The sequence below is a fragment of the Lobosporangium transversale genome, assembly GCF_002105155.1.
Source record: "Lobosporangium transversale strain NRRL 3116 chromosome Unknown BCR41scaffold_15, whole genome shotgun sequence".
In the NCBI taxonomy this organism is placed as follows: Eukaryota; Fungi; Mortierellomycota; class Mortierellomycetes; order Mortierellales; family Mortierellaceae; genus Lobosporangium; species Lobosporangium transversale.
Window position 1 is genome coordinate 223,397 of NW_019028993.1, and position 21,236 is coordinate 244,632.

The window sequence follows — 21,236 nt, forward strand, 5'->3', positions numbered from 1 at the left end:
TTTTGCAAAGCAGAGTCTTTGTCGAGATTTGTAGCCAGACGTAGGTGGCTTCTAAACTTGCTCGTATATTCTGCCACACTCATCCTTCCCTGACGAAATTTATCCAACGCTCGGCGAGCTGCATTCGCAGAATCTGGAGGGGTGAACTGACGGAGGAATGCTTTACGGAAGTCAGCCCAAGGTGTATCGAGATTCAACCCGGAATCTCTCCACCATGCCTTGGCTTCGCCATTGAGACTGAGGACAGCGTATCGAACCCATTTGGATGGCGTGAGTGTGACAATAGTGTAATACTCCTCCAGGCTGTCGACAAAGTTTAAGGCTGCAACAGCGTTAATAGCTCCTTCGTAAGGTGTAGGCTTCTGTGGCTTTAGGACCGTGGCGAGGGTTCTGGCTAGGTCATTCTCAGCGGCTTCGTTGGCTTTGGCAGTAGAGAGGGCCTGATTAAAAGCAGTAGCTATGGCTTCGCGAATGTTCAGAGGAAGATCGATGGACGAAAGGGCGTTATTCAAGTGTTCCATGGCGAGGGGTGAAATTCAATGGTAATTGTAGTTCTCTGGGTGTGGTCGTGGTTTCCTTTGCTACCAATGCAAAAGTCAAGGTAGTGTTCTAGGGGGATCTAAGGGTGCAATAAAGGTATCTTTATTCAGGGGGAACTATGCTACAGAACTAGATAGAAAAGTAGACCTATTTATACTAGTTAATATCCTGTTGCAAGGAATGCTCTAGAAATATGGGCGAAATACTATGTTGCACAAAATTATTATAGTGATTTCGCTTGCATTGAGCCGTCGACTAACGGTGTTCTCAGAATCAGCCGCTGGTATGAGCCAATTGGCCCTGTGTGACAGTATATAGCCTTAAGCCTATAAAAAGGCTTGTTTTAATAATTATAATAAAATCATCTTTTGTCTCTCTTAATTATTACACGGTAGCAAAGCTACTCTGATCCCCGACCTTCATCCCTGTCCCCTGCCCCCTGTCCCCTGCCGTACCACCCTACCTCCTCGATTTTACTTTCAACCTGCTCTCTGTGGAAGATTTAGCCCTAATCCTTGATTCCATGACGCTCACTACCGACAACCCTGTGATGACCCCCGCTTTCAAGTACCCCCAACCCGACAAGTTCGAGGGAAAGCGCGATGGCTTCTCAGCCAACACCTGGTTGCGCTCTATGCGTCGTTTCTTCGTTGGTGCCTCTGTTCCTGCTTCGGCACAGACGGTTGTAGCCATAGCCTTCCTCGGGCCTGACGCGGCCCGATGGTTTTACGGCGCAGGCATCTCTGACGATGCATCGTTCGACACCTTTGAAAAAGGGTTCCGGGATGCGTTCGTCCCCAATGATTTCTCTCAACTCATCCGATTTCGCCTGTCCTCCCTTAAGATGAGTACTACTGTCACCGATTACGTTGCCGAAGCCCGCGAACTCCTCACGGCACTCTTAGCTGATGAGCCTTCGGCAGGAGGACGCAAGGCAATCGAAGACTTTGCTTTCATCTGCTTCGTACAAGGGTGTCCACCTGCCTTGAACCAACTCTTGCGTGCCTTCCAGGTCACACAAACCCTGACAGTCTACCAGCTCTTTGCGGCTGCGGAACAATTTCAGCCGGACGGTATATCCCAGGCCCGCGCTGCCCCGAACACCCAGTCTTCTGCGGTTGCAGCTCAACTCCAGTCCGCTCGGGATCCCATGGCTATGGAGGTGGATAACCTGCGGATGGAACTCAATGCTTTGAGGAAGCAGTTTCATGGCCGAGGCTTCCTCTCCCCTCTCACTCCCAATGAAAGATCTGAGCTGATTAAACGAGGCGCTTGCTTTAAGTGCCGACAAGATGGCCACCGGGCCAATGAGTGTCCTGGTCGACGTTCTCGCAACTTTAATAACTTATCCACATCTGCAGGCGATGTCCTAGACCTTCCGTCGGGAAAAGCCTCCAGCGGCCAGGCTTAGTCCAGGGCTTGGTCGCTGCAGCAACTTCTCCCTCTCTTCTGGACAGAGGGAGTACTAGCAAGTCAGAGTTAAGTTTTGCCAATGAGCATAATAAATCTAGTAAACTCAATAATTCTGGCATGCACACACTCCCTATTACTGGTGATTCGCCTGAAACCTTAAATTGCTCAACAACGGAAAAAGCTAAAAATGTTAAAAATGAACCATGTGCCACATTCCAATGATCACACGGCCACACTGTCATCTTCCCCCCCAACGGTGCCTAGAATGTTCGAGACAGTGGACCTGGACCCACTCGGGCCTCGCTCTATTCTAGCACCCTCTCTGCCCACCAAGAGTCAACTACGCCGCTCACGTAAGAAGACTGTTCGACTACAGTCTTTCACAGTGGACATTGCAGCTCACACCCTACTTACATTCCTTGGTGCTGTCAATGGTCGCCCCGCCAGAATCTTAATTGATGGCGGTGCCGAGGGCAATGTCATTAGCTCCTCATTCCAAAAGCAGCACTCCATTCCTCTACAGTCCTGTTCACCCATTCCAATCATTCTTCCTAACGGCGACCGCTCCATCTCCCAACACACTGCTTCCATCACTCTTGAGCGTGACACTTACTCCGACACCCTTAATCCACTCGTCTATCCACTCAAGCACTACGACCTTATTCTTGGCAAGCCCTGGCTCACCGCTATCAACCCTTACATTGACTGGCGCACCAATGATCTTCACCTTACTTCACATGGCAATACCGTGCGCTGGTCATGTAGAGGATTCCAAGCTAACTCTATTACAGCTAAGTCTCGTGGATTGCTTATGAGCCACATGCATTTCCAAACTGTCGCAGCACAGCCGGGCAGTGAGGTTTATCTTGCCACAGTTAAACTCCCTCAATCCTCACCAAACACCGCCACCAACATGCACCCTGATATTGCTTCTATTATCCAAGTTGAATTCCCTGACGTCTTTCCTGACTCACTTCCTGCAGGTCTTCCGCCAGATCGTGGTGACTCTATGAAGATTGGAACAGACAGCATTCCTTGCAGATATGGCCACTATGAATTTAATGCTGTTCCATTTGGTCTAACTAGTGGCCCTGCTTCGTTCTCCACCATGACGTCACAAGCTTTGAGTCCATTGTTGGATAAATGTGTAGTACTTTACCTGGATGACATCCTGATTTACTCCAAGAATAAGAATGAACACCTGGCCCATCCTCGCAGCGTGCTCTCCCTCCTCCGGAAGAACCGTCTCTATGCTAAACTAAGCAAGTGCTCGTTTATGCAAGAAGAAACTGAATTTCTAGGACATGTTGTTTGTAAAGACGGCATCAAGACAAGCGCGGGTCATGTCAAGGCTATCAAAGAATGGCCTCGACCCACCAAACAAAGGGATATCCAACAGTTCATTGGCCTTGCTCAGTTCTATCAGCAGTACATCCATGACTTCGCTACTATTGCCCTACCCTTGACAGCTCTCTTGGGTGATGGTGTTGCGTTCTCTTGGGATGAGGAAAAAGAGCGCGCATTCGCTGCCTTGAAGAGCGCCATCACCAAGGCCCCGGTGCTTAGGATATTCGACCCTGACCTGCCCACAACAGTAGAAACAGACGCCTCAGGATTCGCCATAGGAGCTGTGTTGTTTCAAACAGATGAACACGGTGAGTCCCGGCCCGTAGCGTTTACATCCAAGAAATTTAGCCCTGCCGAGAAGAACTACCCAACACACGAACAGGAGCTGCTAGCTGTCGTACATGCACTCAAAACATGGCGCTACTACCTCGATGGCACACATTTCGTCGTATACACCGATCATGCTACGTTACGCCACTTCCCAACACAGCCTAAACTAACGCGACGACAAGCGCGCTAGATGGAGCTACTTGAGGAATATGATTTTGATTTCAAGTACAAGCGTGGATCGGACAACATCGTCCCTGATGCACTTTCGCGACGACCAGATCACCAAGATCTACAATCTGTCGCTGTCAACTCACTTGTGGTCGAACTAGTGCCGAACCTGAAGCAGCGCCTGATTGAGAGTTACGCTGATGATCCAAAGCTCTCCACGATCTATAAATTCTGCCTTGAGAAATGTCCTCCGCCTAGCTACTCGTTACATGATGGACTTTTATATGTTTGGCGTCGCGGAACAAACCTAGTCTGTATTCCGCAGAAGTCTGATATTCGTCTTACCCTTCTCCACGACGCTCACGACTCCGCTATAGCCGGACATCTCGGATTCGATAAGACCTATGATATCCTTCGTCGTTATGTATTCTGGCCCAGGATCGCTCGCGATACTCGCAATTATATCCAAACCTGTGAAAGCTGCCAACGCAACAAGCCTAGCCGACAACGCCCTGCAGGCCTGCTCCATCCTCTCGCGATTCCCAAAGAACGCTGGAGTGCTGTGACGATGGATTTTATTGTCAAGCTTCCCAAGACTCCTAGAGATTTCGACGCCATCACAGTATTTGTTGATAAATTCTCCAAGCAGGTGCATTTTGTGCCTAGCACCACCAAAGACAAGGCTTCAGATGTGGCTAGGTTCTTCTTTGACAACGTGTTCAGGCTTCATGGCATGCCTACAACCATCGTCTCGGACCGTGATACAAAATTCACTAGCAAGTTCTGGCAAGAACTCCATCGGCTCATGGGCTGCAAACTCGCCTTGTCCACAGCATTTCATCCGCAGACAGATGGCCAGACCGAACGCGCCAACCAGACATTGGAAACAATCCTTCGTGCGTTTGTAGATCAACGACAAACCAATTGGGACCTATTGCTTTCCGCTGCTGAATTTGCCTACAACAACTCGGTTAACGCGTCCGCTGGATTTTCATCTTTTTTCTTGAATGCTGGATTTAACCCGCGTGTCCCAGCATCTCTTCTACAACCTACCATCCACACATCATCAAACCCTAGTGTGAAAGAATTTTTGGAGTCCCAAAGCGCGGCGCTTACGTTGGCAAAGGAAGCCATGGAAGAGGCAAGAGAGAGGCAGGCAAGAGGCGCAAATGCTCGCCGACGTGATCACTCATTTACTGTTGGAGACCAGGTACTACTCAGCACAGATAATATCACCGTTGACACTGATAAGAACAGGCCGACGGAAAAGCTCCGAGCATTATTCGCTGGGCCTCATACCATTGTCGAACAAATCTCGCCTGTATCATTCCGATTAGAGCTTCCAAATACGATGAAGATCCATGATGTGTTCCATGTGGACCGTTTTAAAAAATACATTCCATCGCCAGAGGCCTTAGGGCCCAGAGTTCCAGCACGGCCGCCGCCTGAAATTATTGATGATGAAGAGGAATACGAGGTCGAAGCTATTTTAGACCATCGATTCAGTAGCAATCGCCAGGAGTCCCTCATTAAATGGAAAGGCTACCCTAGAGAGGACTCCACTTGGCAGCCAGAGAGCACCCTTACAAACTGCACCAGGATGCTGAAGAAATACAAGAAAACACATAGACTATGGTGCATTTCAGTACTAATGCAATAAATTGCACTTTTGGACATTCATTCCTCATTCTCCTTTTTCTTTCTAATGATCTTCCATGTCATCGCTGTTTCTCATTCGTATTTGTCTCACCTCCATGGACTGTCATCACCATCCTCATCAATGTCGCAATTAGCATTTAATCGCAATTTGCTTTCATTACCTTATTGCATCTGCTAAGTTAATTTTTAACTTCCTGTTCCCTTTATTTCGGGTACTTCTCTTCTGTCTTAATGATGTTTCCTCCTTTTGCCTTATATAACTCCCTCATCCTCTTTGGCATGTCGCAATATAGCTTTTCCAAGAATTCAGGAGGGATTTGTGCCCATACGTCTTGAACCCGATCCCAAAGGTCCTCCATATTCTTTGGCTTGTCTGGATATTGATCCAACTTCATCTTCATATATGCCCATACTTTTTCTATTGGGTTGATGTCAGGAGAGTTTGCTGGCCATTCCATGAGAGCTATCTTAGACTTTTTGATATAGTCCATTGCAATTTTTGCAGTATGGATCCTAGCATTGTCTTGCTGATATATGAATTTGTGCTTTTCCATTGAATAGTAATCCCGGGATTTAAAAATATAATCCTTGAGGACATCAACGTAGGTTACCGAATCAACCTTGCCTGGGAGCCAACAGCCATCGCCTGGTCCGTAGTATGTGATACAACCCCAGAACATCATTTTGCCTCCACCGCCTTGCCTTGTCTTTTTGATATGATGTGCTCGTAGAGTTTTTTCTCCTCGATATTTGTAATAGAACTTTCTTCCACAGGACCTAACCCTGCTGAATATGGTCTCATCTGAGAACATGACATTCTTCCAGTCGTCTATAGTCCAGTTCAAGTGATCCTTTGCAAAATTATATCGAGCAAGGATATGTTCCTTCTTCAGATCAGGCTGCTTCTGTTTAACATATGCCTTCATATCATCCTCCATGAGGTACCTCCAGATGCTCGTTTTAGAAACCTGCACTCCATCCCTTGATTGGGCTAGTTGCTGGCCATTTTCGAGAGTCTCCAATACACCCATGTCGAAATATCTCGATAAGAGCCGTTTTGTTTCCTTGGTGACTTTGCAAGGTTGGCCCCCTTTCAACTTTGGAATATCTTCTTTACTTCTTTTCCTAATCCTTTGAACTGAGGTAACGGATATCCCAAAGCTCCTTGCCACTTCCCAGCATGACTTTCCCTGAAGAAGCTGAGCAGTTGCATTTTGGACAATTGATTTGGACAGTGACTTCATGTTATAATAAAGATATGACAGATATGTAGAGTGTCGCCTGGTGTATCAGCGGTGATAGCGCTATAGAGAAAGAATAAAGAAAAAGTGAGAAGTAAGGGATGGACAAACCTGACATGTACTTTTTTCTGCAACTGATGCAATGAGACATGACTATACAAATTGCGATTAAATGCTAATTGCGTCATTGATGAGGATGGTGATGACAGTCCATGGAGGTGAGACAAATACGAATGAGAAACAGCGATGACATGGAAGATCATTAGAAAGAAAAAGGAGAATGAGGAATGAATGTCCAAAAGTGCAATTTATTGCATTAGTACTGAAATGCACCATACTATTGTGCCAATAGTTCGAATAAATCGAAGCCTCGAATCATTCGAACCATTCGAATAGCATTCGAATTTTGATATCTATTCGAATTCGAATCGAATTTGAGCTTACCTCATTCGAATCCAATTCGATATCAGTGAAATTCGATTCGAATGGTTCGAATAGGAGCACTGCTCAAGTGTGTGGGAGATAATTTGAAAAAAATTCAGCAAAGGTACGTAAAATAAGTGATGGTTATATAGTTGTCCAAATGACATTAAATACTTTTGTCAATTAAAAACCATGATGAATGAGACTAGAGATATTTTAAACTGGACCAGTACACTTAACATTGGCATACTTGTTTATTCTGATAAAAATAAAAGTGCAAGCAAACATCGCTATTATTCTTGTCAAGATGGAAAACATGGGCGCGGAACATGTGGACAATTTTGGAAGCCACTGTATGAAATAAAGCACGTTACATTACCTTCGCACGCAGACATGATAATGCAGACTGTCCAGGAACACCAAATTAATGCAGAGATTACCAGGGACGGATACCACCGGAATGATAAATACTTACGAATGTCGATTGGATAATAGCGTCAATGAAAGATTGGCACAGATGTGAGGCCTTCACGTTCTAACGGTAGCGAGAGAGAGAGAGAGAGAGAGAGAGAGAGAGAGAGATTGCTAAAAATAATGGGAACGCAATGAAAGGAAAATACAAATGGGAGGAAATTAGGTGTGTACTGAGTGAGGAAAACTAGAACAGAGGAAGCGAAGGAAAAATCAGTGAGCAGGGAAAATGGGTGCGTATAAGGAAAGGAAATCGGTGTGCGAAAGTAAATTGAAATGATTGATTCACAGAATGAGAAAAAGCTGTGCAAAGAGAGCGAGAGAGAGAAATAGGTGCACAGAGAATGAAATAAAAAATGGGCAGGGAATGTGTGCTGAGAGATAAAAGTGAAAAAAATTGGTGAGGAAAATAAAAAAATAATGGACAAAATAAGCGAGGAAAGAGAGAGTAAGAGGTGTCTAGAGAGAGAGAAAGAGGTGCACATGGAGGAGCAAAAATTAAAGATGTAAAGAAAGAGATAAAAAAAATAGATGTAACCTTGAATTAAATGTTTAACGTGTAGTTAAGGTGCGAAAACAAAGATTCTGAAGGATAATCAAGCAATAGAGAGGAAAATGTATGTATTACATATAATTGTATGATGGATGATGGGAATAAAAACGTGTGTACGTAATTTTATTTTTAGTGAGCACATCCTATTGCCACTCTTTTTTTTTTCTCACACATCCATCTTTCTTTCTTTCATCCCTCTTCCTCTAAGCATTTCTCTTTCAATCTTCACATTAACGCCAACATTCTTGCTCAGTTCACTTTAATCAAATTCGCTCTTGCTGATTTACTGTCAATTACTTTTTTTTTTTTTTTTTTTTTTTTTTTTCAGTACGCAATTAAACCAAGATGACTCAAAAAATTAAGCTCTTTTGTATTCTCGACGGCGACTCTTCCGCATTTGAAGTCCAATTGGATGCTGATGACTCAATTGCTGCTCTCAAAAAAGCAATCAAGAAGGAAAAAGAACCTGAATTCGACTACATTCCTGCCGACAAATTGAATCTCTTCCACGTCTCTGTTCCTGATGAGGGCGCTACAATCAATCTCGCCAATATTGAATCAAAGGAGCTACTCACCAGAGCAACAAGCAAGATCTCCAAGATATTTGGCACATCGCCTCTGCCTGAGGAGACTATCAACGTCATTATTCAGCGGCCATTGGAAGGTAAGGGATTGGCTATTTGTTCTCAAACTTTTGTGTATGACATCATAGTCTGCAATTGCGTCTTTTTGATTGCTGCTTCCATTTTGAGCTTATTTAAATTCTAATTGCTTGCTACTGCGGCATGCAAGCATTTAATTACTTGCCATGTGGTGACGCTTGTTCTAATCATTGATTATGTCTAATGATCCATCTTTTTTTATTTTTGGTTTTGCATTATTGCGGTTTAGATCCGTCTACTTCCACTTCGAGTAAGACTCATTTGTTTAATTGGTTCTCTTCTTTTTTCAAAAGGTTAATCATCGCACATGTGCTTGACGGCTACCTCTGATGCTTTTTCTTTTTCTTTTTTTCTTGCCAATTTCTATCATTGCTTCCTTTACCAACAGACTCGGAGAAAAAAAGGAGGGCCGATGACTTATGTAAGCTAATTCTCCCTTAAGGATTGGAAACCGATTCTTTATTTTTCTCTTCTGACAGGTCTTGCTGTTTTTTTTTTTTTTTTTTTTTTTTTTTTTTAGTGCCGCCAGTTTTGAAAAAGAAGAAGTGGACCGTCAACGGACCGATCAGATTCGACGCTGTTAATCAAGTCTACTATGTGGATCCTGCGGAACATGACGACAATAAGAAAATACTACAGAGCGTTTTTGACCGCGAGATAGTGATGCTCATAGGCGCACGTGCCTCTGGAAAAACAACACGGTTGTATCGACTTATCACCCAATTAACTGACTTTGGGTATCGCTGCCTCCCGTAAGCCAACTTCCGCGAAAATGGATAAAGTGGATGCAATGTATGCGCTATTGTACCGGTACTAACCTTATATTTTTCATTTAGACTATCATTTGAGGAAGTTAACGTTCGCAATAATGAGTCTGATTTCTGGGGGACTTTTGGTGATGCTCTTCGTTTCAGCTATAAAGCGGTCAGTGTTATTACAACCCAACGAGAATTCCTCAATGCTTTCAGTCAAATTGAACTCAAGGACGAGAAGTTTGTCATCTTGATTGATGAGTTTGATGAACTGTTCAAAGCAGGTGATGAAGTCAGAAATATTTTTTTGAAAACACTCCGAGCAATGAGTAGAAACAATGCCTACGCCATTCACAGTGTTATCTTATGTGGAACCTTTAGTCTTCAGCGCCTTCGGACAACAGATCAACACATATCCCCGTTCAATGTCAACAATACTATCAGGAACCCGTATTTCACTCTTGATCAAACGCAGCAGCTCTTTAATGACTATGCGAAGGATGAGATGATTAAAATAGATGATGAGATTATTCGAGACATACACTGGAAGTCAAATGGGTATGTTTTTTAAGCTTAGTTAACTCTCCACGAGTTGATGTGCCATTCTAATACAATGAATTGTGCTCAATGTCAATAGTCATCCAGGAATGATTTGTCTTTGTGGACGCTCCATTCATGAGGATCTTCGCTCGAAAGTCAACGACTCGACGAATTGTCTCGATTACGATACATGGCAGGACTTCTCCATAGACAATCAGAATGAGAGGATGTTTTCGTACCATACTTTTAGAAGGATGGTTGATTCACTTTTGAGTGAATCAGCTACAGATGCTGTTAATCTTCTCCGAACATATTTTATTGGGTATCTCGGCGTTATATCTATCTCAGACATGGAAAAACAGAGATTGGCAGACTTCCTAACTGCAGAAGGGGTGCTGATAAGACTTGATGGCAGTAAATACTGTATGGCCTCAGCATTCATTGACTCGTTTGTGAGGAGATATATTATCCCATCAAAATATCCCCACGCTCCTTCGGAGTCACCCCCAAAGAAAAGAGGAGGATCATTGGATATTCTAGAGATTATGAAGATTGCTCTTCGATTTTTCGATAAAAACTTGATTATGCAGGCGGGAAGTCGATCATACAAAGGATCGGGGAAAACAGTTAAGGTTATGGGCGACTGCAATGTCAGTGTCCCTCGAGAGAGCGTCTATGACGCGGAATTGATGAGGGTTCTCACCAACTGGCTAAACAAAACAGAAGAGTATGAGATCATTGGTCAGTGGCACCTCCGTGAGCGTGAGGACCACAAATATAGTGACATTGTCATCAAGAAAGCAGGAAACCCTACGGTTGTTATCGAGCTTTTGGCTACAGGGAGTCAAACTTCTATTAAGGGCCATATCAGCAAGACGCTAACTTACAAACGTTTACTCCCAGCAGAAGAAGCTTGGGTTGTTCATTTTACCTGTGAGGACGACTATTTTAAGTACCCATACTGGCAAACCAACGCGGAACTGGACCAAGGGGCGAATTTGGTGCATTTCTGGCACGATAGGAGTTTTAATACAGTGCGGATGAATGCTCGCTGGAAGGACAGTGGCAATACTCAAAGAATTGACAATGAGCTGTTGACTGTCTAACAGCAATTCTATTTTTTTTTTACCCAGCATTGTAAGGACGTCCCATTTTGTTGACATAGGCTTTATAATTTTGCAGATCTGTTTAAATAGCTGTTACTTTGTATATTTCGCATTGATTGCATTAAAACACTCTCTCTTCATTAATGACAAACAATTTACTTTATGTATCTATACCTTAATCTATATTTATATATTAGTCAGAAAGGCTTCGGGTCGAGTTGGGTAACCTGGCTGTCACGTCACGAGCCTTATTGCGGGACCTATTTTGGGGCAAATGATATCTATTCAGCAACAAATGTCGATGCATGCGGAGCATGTTCTACCAAAAGTGTAGTAAGGACATAATATCTTCTATAACGTAAACACCATTCAACGTGGTAGCATCCACCCAATCTGAAGAACTATGTATATAGAATAATAATAAATAGTTGCTGACTTTTTATGAATAGGCGTGCTTGTCAGCCTGAAACGACACAAATTGGCATTGAACTTTTTGATACGAGATGTGAGCTTGAGGGTGCCATGGACACAAAGGGAAGTATAAAGAGAAGACTGAAACTTTCTTCTGACAACTGAAAATACAAATCGAATACATGATACTGAAGTACAAGGCATTTACCGCGAAACTTGGCTGTGTTAATTTGTTCTGAAAAAGATATCAGATCATTAAACTCACTTTAAATGCGCAAACCGGGCTTCATTACGACATCTGGGCTACATGGGCTCACAAAAGTGATGTTAGCCATGTACAGCCTTCCACATTTGAAAGTAGAAACACGTACACCAAATATTTTTATGTTGGCTTCAACTTTAATGAATTTGACCCACTTATTGACACATCGATTGGGCCGCTGATAAGGCGTAATCGACGTCTGCCAAAAAATGGCCCGTGTCTCTTCCTCTGTATGCTCATATTTATTTTTTTGCTTTGTATCTCTTCCTTTTTCTTGTGTTTTTTCCATTCTCTTGTGTCTCATCTCCCTCACTGCGTGTTGGTTTTGTTCTTTGTCTCTTTCCTCTTGACCATTCTTACATTTTTCTTTTATCTTTCCACAATGAGTGAATCCAACAAATACATTTTTTTCTTTTGTGCCAAAGGACTCGTGGAAAAAAAGAAAAAAGGTGAAGAAAAATTACTCCGTGAATATCATGATCATTTAAATCGTTATCACTTATCCACCCTGGTTGAGATCGAGTTAAAAAATACAACTGAACCTTTCCTCATTCATCGTAATCCCATGTCAGACATGGCCTTTCTCCTCTAATTTTTTTTTTTTTTTTTTTTTTTTTTTTTTCAACCGTACATCTGTGTTACGACACTACAAGACCTGTAAAGGTTGCCGAAAATAATGCGCCGCCGGTCCCTCCAGCCTCGAATGCCGATACATGTTCAGATGGCCACGGAGCTCCTATTCGAACCATTCGAATCGAATTTCACTGATATCGAATTCGATTCGAATGAGGTAAGCTCAAATTCGATTCGAATTCGATTAGATATCAAAATTCGAATGTTATTCGAACTATTGGCACAATAGTAAATGATAATTTTAAACTTTTTTTTTTTTTTTTTTTTTTTTTTTTTTTGATTGGGTGTAAAGTACAAGGACCATACTTTCGCTACGCGTAACCAGTGGTCCAATTCGAACCATTCGAACCATTCGAATCGAACCAGGATATGGCTTATTCGAATCGATTCGAATTTATCACGATTCGAATTCGAATCGAATGCATTCGAAGCTATTCGAATTCGATCCGTTCGAATCGAATAGGAGCACTGGGGCAGGGGACAGGGATGAAGGTCGGGGATCAGAGTAGCTTTGCTACCATGTAATAATTAAGAGAGACAAAAGATGATTTTATTGTAATTATTAAAACAAGCCTTTTTATAGGCTTAAGGCTATATACTGTCACAATGATGGGAGGCATGTCTACTAGAGAAACTGCTGCTAGTGTTGGTATATCAATAGCGACGGCCACCAGGATCTACACTATCATGCAAAACTGATTCAATAATTCATTCCCATGTGCATTTCTTTTTTTCATTCCTAGAAACCGTATATGCATACACCACTCATACTTTGGTTTAATAAAACTCCCGTCTTCTTCTACGACATAGTGATGCGTTGTGACATTAGCTTGTCTCATTTGAATAGCTAATGACTTTTTTGTTCATGCAGGTCATTGAATCAGTTTCACATGTGCCCATTCGGTGGCCAAAGATCTTTATTCTTTTGTGAGCCATAACCTTACATCAATAGATAGTATTCCAACCATGGGCATCACTGACAGCTTGGAGTCTCTTATGGATACCTATGATGAGTTTGCGGCAGAAGCCCACTGGGATCCTGTACCATTCAACCGATACTCGCTCCCATAGTTCATCACAGCTCTTAGCTCGCTCCGGATACCTAGAGAGCCGCCTATCCAATTCTGCCCACATGTGTTCAATAGGGTTGAGGTCAGGGGATTGTGCTGGCCACTCTAGAAGTGTACCTTCCTCTTCTGTCAGATGTACTGACTCCAAATACTTCCTAACAATCTTCGCCGTGTGCTTCGAGTCATTGTCGTGCTGAAAGACGATATCGCTTTTAGTTAGGCCCCAGTCATCAAGCGACATCTGTAGATCCTCCTGCAGTAGTTTGATGTAAAGTTGTGCGTCCATATTATTGTCAATCTTTGCAATGTATCCAGGTCCGTACCATGAGAAGCATGACCACACTTTAACATTACCACCCTCAAACTTGACAGTGCCTTGCACCGACCTGCGAGTGAGGCGTCCCGGATTGTCGTCCCAGATCCACTGCACGCCATCAGAGCAGATTCGGTTTATTTTCGATTCATCTGACCAAATAACCTTTTTCCAATCTTCCAGAGTCCATTCCTTATACTTGTTGAGAAAATGCAAACGGGCTTTAATATGCCGTCGACGTAAAGCTGGCTTATGTACACGCCTCTTTGCTGTCAATCCTAACTCCTTGAGCCGTCGTCTAACGGTGGTCTCAGAAACAGCCGCTGGTATGAGCTGGTTGGCTCTGACAGTGGCCTCAACTGCAGACTTGAGTGTACCTCGTTTCATGTTCACCTTAAGATACTGCATGATACCTCTGGGTACTTTCCTTGGTCGACCGCCTTTATTGACTGGCATGTACTCCTTATTATGTGCATAGATCCTGGTGGCCGTCGCTATTGATATACCAACACTAGCAGCAGTTTCTCTAGTAGACATGCCTCCCATCATTAACCTCCTGGCTTCGTTGACTTTCCTTTGTGGAGTGGGTCTCATATTCTGTGAAGGTATAGTTAAGAGAGAGTTAAGCAAGTGTTCATAAAGGAAAGAGAGAAAAGTCCTTTTTTTACTGGCATTAAATGACGTCCAAAAGTTGTCATGGGCAACATTTTAGACCACATGTGAAACTGATTCAATTACCTGCATGAACAAAAAAGTCATTAGCTATTCAAATGAGACAAGCTAATGTCACAACGCATCACTATGTCGTAGAAGAAGACGGGAGTTTTATTAAACCAAAGTATGAGTGGTGTATGCATATACGGTTTCTAGGAATGAAAAAAAGAAATGCACATGGGAATGAATTATTGAATCAGTTTTGCATGATAGTGTATGCACATAATAAGGAGTACATGCCAGTCAATAAAGGCGGTCGACCAAGGAAAGTACCTAGAGGTATCATGCAGTATCTTAAGGTGAACATGAAACGAGGTACACTCAAGTCTGCAGTTGAGGCCACTGTCAGAGCCAACCAGCTCATACCAGCGGCTGTTTCTGAGACCACCGTTAGACGACGGCTCAAGGAGTTAGGATTGACAGCAAAGAGGCGTGTACATAAGCCAGCTTTACGTCGACGGCATATTAAAGCCCGTTTGCATTTTCTCAACAAGTATAAGGAATGGACTCTGGAAGATTGGAAAAAGGTTATTTGGTCAGATGAATCGAAAATAAACCGAATCTGCTCTGATGGCGTGCAGTGGATCTGGGACGACAATCCGGGACGCCTCACTCGCAGGTCGGTGCAAGGCACTGTCAAGTTTGGGGGTGGTAACGTTAAAGTGTGGTCATGCTTCTCATGGTACGGACCTGGATACATTGCAAAGATTGACAATAATATGGACGCACAACTTTACATCAAACTACTGCAGGAGGATCTACAGATGTCGCTTGATGACTGGGGCCTAACTATATACATTCAGTGCTCCTATTCGAACTGAAATTTTGTCAATTATGATGTTTCAAAAAAATAAATATCAATTGACAAAATTTCAGTTCGAATAGGAGCACTGGATACATTCGATGCGCTTAAAAAATCGGTTTCGATGCATTCGGTAAATCGGCTTCGATACATTCGGTAAACGGTTTCGATACATTCGGTAAACGGTTTCGATACATTCGATGCATTCGATATAATCATACGACCCATGCTACATATTAAGGGTATCATTCAACACATTCGATTCATTCGATTCGATACAGGAATGGAGCATTCAATTTCGGTACAAACTTACCCTGAGCCGAAACCGAATCGAATGCATTCAATCCCATTCAATTTCGGTTGTATCGAATCGATTAAGAGCACTGCCCCTTTATTCAGAATTGTTACCCCCCCGTCATCCACATTTAATTGTTTAAATCCTCACCCCCCCTCAACATTTTAATCTGTTTTTTTTTTTTTTTTTGCCTCTCACTCCAAATCAAGTAATCAGATAAAGCTTTGTAACGCTGCCGTTTGCTAGTTAAATACCCATCAAATACAAGAAGTATATTAAGCAATAGATGTATAATTGGCAAAGACCTCTCTAAAAGCAAGACCAGTATAATAACGGGACCTAAATCATCATCCATGTAGCCATGTGACTTTTTCTGAAAAAAAAAAAAAAAAAAATTCATTTCCACGATCATGTCTTCATTCTAATAGTGTGAGTGATGAACCTCTCTAAAAGAAAGAGATGTAGACCCCGCAGAATAATCATCTGTAAAAAAAAAAAAAAAAAAAAAAAAAGAGCCCTAAATGTTGGCGGGGGCGTGAGAATTTGCAGCAATAAAAATGTTGACGGGGGGGTCAAAATTATATTTTTTGGGAATCTTGACGGGGGGGTAACGGAATTCTGACTGGGGGACGGGGCTTAGAATTCCGAATAGAGGGGGTGTTCGCGGGGGTGTTTTAGAAATTTTCAACCGGGGGTCAAAATTCAACTTGACGGGGGGGGGTGCATTTTTCCTTTATTCTTGCCGCTTTGCAGACAGGGTGGCACCGAGCCTAGTTGAGTTATCTACCAGCCCCTCCAGTAAGTAGCATCCAAATTTGGAAACATTTTGATAAAGATGCACTTACGGAGAGGGCTGGGAACGAGCCTACTTCGTCCTCAGGCTGGTGACGAGCCTACTTCGTCCTCAGGCTGGTGACGAGCCTAACCTAATCCATCGCTTTTTTTTAATACACTCTACTTAGATCCTTAATTTTATTCTTTCTAAACAATGGATGTCCTCTAGTTCTGTCAGAGTGCTGTGTTCCTGTTCCCTTCCCATCCCTAGGAATCAGGCCAGGACCAACTGTCCGAGGGCACTATTGATTCAGCAATGACAAAAGAAAAAAGAAAAAAAGAAATGGCAAACGAGAGAAAGAAGGGAAAGAAAAGAAGAGGCCTTCGAGAGAGAATAGTTTTGTATTTTTTCTCGAGCGTGATTATGGGAAACAGGAATGTATCTCCTAAATCCTGGTTATAATTGCCATTGACTGACATAACCAGGAGTTTAACTAATAATCCATTTTATACATTTAATATTCTGCCTCATTGTTCATGCCTTTCATTTCTGGCACATGTGTCTGTGCCATTTGCATTCGCCCTATGATGTTTTTTATTATATCGGGTCAGCGATGAAAACCAACATGCAAATACAATGGGTCAAGCTGTCTTTATTAAGTTGATCCTTTATTGTGCTCCTGACGACCAAGAAGGAGTGATGTGTAGCCTTTAAGTACCATGGACATATCGGCCTTTTGCTTTGCTTGCTCTTAGTGTTCTGGAGGAAGAAAATGAGGCACTGTGGCGAACAAGCTCTGGCCTCTTGTCGATCTATTTTGAAACACCTCATTATCATCATTTTCAATGCCATTGACATCATTAGTTTCTTCTCTCCTCCTCCTCCGTCGTCCTCATCTCCAGAACTGGTGTAGCATGGCTATTTAAATGTATCTAACCCTTCTCTACCCATACTCGTGAAGAGGTTTTCCTCATTCTTTTCCATGGTAATGGGGTGCCTTCGCGTTGAGGATACTAAAGACAATGATAGCGCGTAGGATTCCTTATTCGAAATTATGGATTGTGATCATCTAGACTCTAGCAACAACAACATTACCATCAACCCAGGATGAATATCATGATACCCGAGCAGAAGAACAGCATGCGCATGCACAGTCAACTACAATATCGCCATCCCGGCCCAGTACGCGTCCATATCTGAAATTGGATACCCTACAATTGTTCAGACGCAATGTGCCACCAATAGAGATTTAGTAAAATAAAATATAACCTTATTTTGTTGCTTTGTATAAATAAGCTGTTGGGCGATCTGGAGGTTTGTTGACTTCAAGAGAGAGGAGAAAGAGAGCCCACAACATCATTGGGTGTGTGCATTGGCGTGGACAAACGCTTTCTTTCTCTTTTCTCTTTTCTCTCTTTTTTTTTTTTTTTTTTTTTTTTTTTTTTTTTTTTATTCTTCAGTCTTCCTTTTTCTTTTTTAATTCCTCACCCACCACTACTTTCCTTAAGTTTGTGTCTTCGTCACCACACTATTCAAGCCGTTGCTTCGCTCCTTTTTTTTTTTTTTTTTTTTTTTTTTTTTTTTGCAATACGCATTTTTTAGATCTTTAGTTTATTCTACATTATGGGTATCCTCAGCCCCATATGCTTCTCCTCAAACCAACATCATCTATATGGAATTGCTGTGGAAACAGACATGGAGGATTTGAGCCCGCGTGTTATTCTGATAAAGTCAAATCCAGACCCAAAATCCGCTGCAGACGTTGCATGGACCGTACTCTCATCCATCAAAGCAGCCGTACTTTATGATTTATCGAAAAGAGTTGGCAGTCGCATGTGCTATGTGGATGAAAAGGTGTGTGCATGTGTGCATTCATATTTTCGCAAAAAAAAAAAGACTGCAGTTAACAATCAGCTAAGGATGTCGCCATACTTCCCCATCACCGCCTTCTTCCTCTTCGTCTGATGTTAGGAAGTGTTCACATACATTTGTACGGGCGTTGAGAAGACACCTGATGTCTTCAGTTCTGCAGGAGTCCAATTCAGCCCTCTCTACTCTGTTACAGAGGAGGGTCAGAATACTGGCATCGGTGGATGGAAGAATGTGGATGTGATGCCTCCTTATCCTTGGACCGCCGAGGGACTTAAAGCTACGGTCCTCTTCCATATGACGGATGCTTCACAAAACAATGTGCTAATTCATTCCTGGATCGACTCTAATAGTGTGCTTCATTTTGGTGTGCTGGACAATATATCGTTACAGTTCAATAAGGGGCCAGATTGGATGTTTGTAAGTGCAAAGTCTGCCTTCTCATTCTATTCATCAATATAAATATAATTCAATTAGTTGACCTATTTTTATTTAGCCATCGTTCTTGCCCACTTTAGTGAGGTTTCACAAAAATACCCTTTACATTATCTCAGATAACCCGGGATTCCGAAATAATACTGTTAGTATAATCACTATCCCACTCAACAGTCCAACCATTGCTCCTCAACCTCCTACCGATCTCCAATTCCTCGGACCAAAGGTGTTCACCAAGTTCACTGAAGCCAGCCCCGAGTTGGATTCTGCGATTTTTTTTAATGCAGGTTTCTTTGATGATACATACTATATTACATACTCTGCTCAAATTGTAAATCGCCGGCAAGAAGCAGTATTCTTTTTATGCAGGATGAACTTCATTTAATGTGAGGATCGGCCCTTTACTAATTTCTGTTTTTCTATTGACTAGAACAACATCACACGGGTTCAGCAAAACCAATTGTTTACTATGAATATTGCTAATTTCTCGACTGCCAGAGATATACCAATTGGCTCAGTTTATCCAAGGTTTGGCGTGAAAGCGATTCATTCTACAGTGTTTGGAGAACGGAACATGAATCCAGCATATATTTACACAGAAGCTATCGATCAATCGAACGTGAGTTCGATCCACCAGTTCACCCTGAGTGGTCCACATGCTGGTCAGTGGTCCAATGTTAGCTATCCTATCAGTGTCACAGAGCCCTTTGGCGAGGAAAGGGGGTCTTCACCCGATATTCACCGCACGGTCCGCCCCTCCGGACGACTTCATTCGACTGCGCCTGACTGGGGAATGATTTTAGGAACTGTTTTGATCTTGTTGGCGATGGTTGGAGCATTTGGGCATTTGCTCTACGTACGACACTCAGAGAGGAAAGCGGCAAAGAATGATGCCGCTATTGCTGCAGCGCAACAGCCTTTGCTGAAGGAGGAGTCGAATAGCAGTGGCGGTGAATATGGTGATCCAAAGATTCTTCTTCAACCTGGGCCTCAGCTCATTGAATCACAATCACGGTCGAATCAGTCATATCAACCCGGAGCAATGAATACGGTCATCCGTCATCCTGAACAACAAAACCTTTTGTCTCCCTCACAAAGTCATGTCGTATCGCCCTCGCCAGGGATTGGTTACACAGGTGCTCAAGCCCAAGCCCAAATTGATCGAAATTTAGGCTCATCGGAGGAAAGGCGTGCACCACCCATTCCATCTCATTCGCATCCTTCCTAAAAAATAAAAGTAAAATCGACCTTCTAATTAATTTTTTGCAGACACCACAATTAATGTTACAATATGGCTTTGTTGGGAAATTTAGCTAGACATTGAACGATAGTCGAAGCAAATGGTTTGGTCGACTTGTTTGCATCTATTGTGCGTGTGTTTTAAAACACTCTAAAATAGGAAACCTGATTAATCGTACTGTGGCACAAAGGGCTACAGTACATGTACACTAAAAACTGAAGTACAGATGGACGCTTTTTTTCTTCTTTTTTTCCCACTTGGCTGCATATTTGTTTACAGGTCTATTTCCCTCCATGCCCTCATGCCTTCATGTTCCCTCCAATTAAAAAAAAAACCATGGAATAGATGTATGCTAATTTGAGCTTACGTTAACGCCCTTTGTTGCCTCTTTTTTTTTTTTTTTTTTTTTTTTTTTTTCCTCCCCCCCTACTTCTCTTCTAGTCCTTGTGCTCTGTCTTATCTTGTCCTTTGTCTTTTTCATTTTCTTTTTTTTTTTTTTTTTTTTTTTTTTTTTTGTATAGGCACAATCATGGGATACGTTCCACCATACTGCCTCTGTTCGGACAACGTCCGTCTCTACGGACTATCATATCATTTTGACACCGTTACCGGAAAGATCTTCTACGTCCTTATTAAAAGTAATGACAATCCGTCCTTTGATCTGAAAACCCTTAGCTGGAGCCTCATTAGTGTCGTTCCTACGGTAGGGCTCGCAACCCTAGATGATGCGGAGATATCTCCAACCAATTATAACTGTGCTATTGATGATACCGGTGTGTTCTCGTTTATCCTTCGTTTCAAAAACACCAGGGCAAGTGGTGGCGCTCAGTATCATGGAATGCAATATATACCCTCGCCCACAGGCACAGCAGGATCAGGGACATGGAGAAACATCACAGTGCCACAAGAATATCCCTTTCAAGGACATGGGACGTTGTTTAATTTTAAGGACTCGCAAGGGAAAAACAACTTGATGCATAATTTTTCCTCTTCCAAGAATATGAACCTTCTGGTGGCTGCAATGGATCCTTCAACCTTGACCATGAATCTAGGGCCACCATGGAATATTGTAAGTTGATTTCCTTTTCCATATTAGAATCTATTGATGTTCTTTTACTGAATCGGAGCTTTTTTTTTTTTTTTTTTTTTTTTTTTTTTTCTCTAATCTTTCTGTAGACAAACAGCCCATATGCAAACACAAAGACTGCGACT

General features: G+C 42.6%; 5 protein-coding genes across 5 annotated transcripts; 3 read left to right on the forward strand and 2 right to left on the reverse strand.

Moving 5' to 3' along the window:
- Window positions 1–7,218: 7,218 nt before the first annotated feature.
- BCR41DRAFT_44337 (hypothetical protein) lies at window positions 7,219–8,108 on the reverse strand. The gene has a single exon (XM_022030848.1). The coding sequence runs from the start codon at window positions 8,075–8,077 to the stop codon at window positions 7,619–7,621; it is 459 nt and encodes a 152-aa protein (XP_021882059.1). The 5' UTR covers window positions 8,078–8,108; the 3' UTR covers window positions 7,219–7,618.
- A 163-nt stretch (window positions 8,109–8,271) lies between these two features.
- On the forward strand, window positions 8,272–9,630 carry BCR41DRAFT_44323 (hypothetical protein). Its single transcript, XM_022030847.1, has 4 exons — window positions 8,272–8,809; window positions 9,037–9,057; window positions 9,196–9,228; window positions 9,328–9,630. The coding sequence occupies exons 1-4, from the start codon at window positions 8,491–8,493 to the stop codon at window positions 9,561–9,563; spliced, it is 609 nt and encodes a 202-aa protein (XP_021882060.1). The 5' UTR covers window positions 8,272–8,490; the 3' UTR covers window positions 9,564–9,630.
- A 561-nt stretch (window positions 9,631–10,191) lies between these two features.
- BCR41DRAFT_352103 (hypothetical protein) lies at window positions 10,192–11,413 on the forward strand. Its single transcript, XM_022023899.1, has one exon. The coding sequence runs from the start codon at window positions 10,207–10,209 to the stop codon at window positions 11,203–11,205; it is 999 nt and encodes a 332-aa protein (XP_021882061.1). The 5' UTR covers window positions 10,192–10,206; the 3' UTR covers window positions 11,206–11,413.
- Window positions 11,287–12,627, reverse strand: BCR41DRAFT_404992 (hypothetical protein; the record flags this gene model as incomplete). Its single annotated transcript, XM_022029377.1, has 4 exons — window positions 11,287–11,606; window positions 11,642–11,777; window positions 11,897–12,305; window positions 12,529–12,627. 4 exons carry the CDS (start codon window positions 12,625–12,627, stop codon window positions 11,525–11,527), a joined length of 726 nt encoding a protein of 241 aa, XP_021882062.1. The 3' UTR covers window positions 11,287–11,524.
- Window positions 12,628–18,073: 5,446 nt separating this feature from the next.
- On the forward strand, window positions 18,074–20,012 carry BCR41DRAFT_421521 (hypothetical protein; the record flags this gene model as incomplete). Its single annotated transcript, XM_022030037.1, has 4 exons — window positions 18,074–18,334; window positions 18,452–18,769; window positions 18,846–19,115; window positions 19,215–20,012. The coding sequence occupies exons 1-4, from the start codon at window positions 18,104–18,106 to the stop codon at window positions 20,010–20,012; spliced, it is 1,617 nt and encodes a 538-aa protein (XP_021882063.1). The 5' UTR covers window positions 18,074–18,103.
- Between the last annotated feature and the right edge of the window lie 1,224 nt (window positions 20,013–21,236).

Coding starts and splice junctions, on each gene's coding strand:
- BCR41DRAFT_44337 (XM_022030848.1), bottom strand. CDS start 8,077: ATGTGCACCTCTTTCTCTCTCTCTAGACACCTCTTACTCTCTCTTTCC.
- BCR41DRAFT_44323 (XM_022030847.1), top strand. CDS start 8,491: ATGACTCAAAAAATTAAGCTCTTTTGTATTCTCGACGGCGACTCTTCC. Junction 8,810..9,036: donor TATTCAGCGGCCATTGGAAG/GTAAGGGATTGG, acceptor ATTGCGGTTTAG/ATCCGTCTACTTCCACTTCG. Junction 9,229..9,327: donor AAGGAGGGCCGATGACTTAT/GTAAGCTAATTC, acceptor TTTTTTTTTTAG/TGCCGCCAGTTTTGAAAAAG.
- BCR41DRAFT_352103 (XM_022023899.1), top strand. CDS start 10,207: ATGATTTGTCTTTGTGGACGCTCCATTCATGAGGATCTTCGCTCGAAA.